The sequence below is a fragment of a genome (genome assembly GCF_019968985.1).
Source record: "MAG: Porospora cf. gigantea B chromosome Unknown PgB_NODE_12306_length_1071_cov_1169.57, whole genome shotgun sequence".
NCBI classification, from domain to species: domain Eukaryota; phylum Apicomplexa; class Conoidasida; order Eugregarinorida; family Porosporidae; genus Porospora; species Porospora cf. gigantea B.
Window position 1 is genome coordinate 1 of NW_027178592.1, and position 1,071 is coordinate 1,071.

The 1,071-nt window shown below is 53.5% G+C and overlaps 1 protein-coding gene across 2 annotated transcripts; it reads left to right on the forward strand.

Moving 5' to 3' along the window:
• KVP17_003974 (uncharacterized protein) lies at nucleotides 1-598 on the forward strand (the record flags this gene model as incomplete). 2 transcript variants are annotated; one of them, XM_068521773.1, is made up of 1 exon in its annotated part: nucleotides 1-598. In XM_068521773.1, a coding segment is annotated over one exon (598 nt), but the record flags the coding sequence as incomplete, so codon positions are not given. The 2 variants fall into 2 exon arrangements, with proteins under 2 accessions (XP_068379125.1, XP_068379124.1); XM_068521772.1 differs by having other exon boundaries at nucleotides 146-598.
• Between the last annotated feature and the right edge of the window lie 473 nt (nucleotides 599-1,071).

Genomic DNA, 1,071 nt, shown 5'->3' on the forward strand with positions numbered 1-1,071 from the left:
AACGGACCTCGATGCAAATCCATCAAGTGCGTTCTCAGAGGTTTTGTCCACTCGATCCGCCTGTTATCCTGCTGTTCTGGCATCTGTGTTGAGCTCACGTCAAAAGGACATCGCCACGCTGGAGACGATTCACGGTCTGCTCCGGATGCATGGTGAGGTGGACAAGCTTCAGATCGTCGCTGACAGCTTGCCTACAGCGGACGCGGGAAGTGTAGCCTACGCGCAACGAATGGGAGTCGCGCGAGTTCTGGACATCGTATCTCTAGAGATCAGCATGAGAACCCTGCTCTGCCTCGATATGCTGGGTCATGCCTACGAGCATGCCACACACGGGTGTGCGGCCAACTCTGACAGCGCCACGGTCTCCGCTCAGTACGTCGCATTCTTGACCAGTCATGAGTCGCTGGAGTACTTCCGCTGGTGCTCCCCTCTGCTGCTTTTCGTAGTACGGTTTATGGACGACTTCCTGACTGCTAGAAGCGCTCAGATCACACGTGCGGTTACTGCGACGCTGACTGCAGTCAAACATTCTGTCAAGGCCGAATTCCGCCCTCTCCTCGCCAAAACAGCTCTTTCGTGTGTTTTGTGTGACTCTTGACCGAAATCCCGAACAGCTTCACTGCTTCACACGTCTTGTCGCCGTCGCACGTCGTGGTGCATCACACAGCACGAAGGACGGTGACGTAATTCCGAACAGTTTCCCTGTCACACGTCAGATTGTTGGATGCTGTATGTTGGAACGGTTCGCTCACCCAGATCCGAGCAGACTGTTGTGGGATCATCACTCATCCCGACACGACGCGCCAATCACATTCGTTCCATGCTGCGTTTACAATAGATGGGTGATGCGAGACTCGAACTCGCGACCTCGGGATTATGAGACCCAAGTGTGCTAACCCCACTTAATATAACCGCAGTATGGAGCGAATCTTACAGGCATCCAATAGATAGAAGACTGTTGTGGGTGATTGGCGCAGTCGGTTAGCGCGTGGGTCTCATAATCCCGAGGTCGCGAGTTCGAGTCTCGCATAACCCATCTATTATAAACGCAGAATGGATCGAATCTTACAG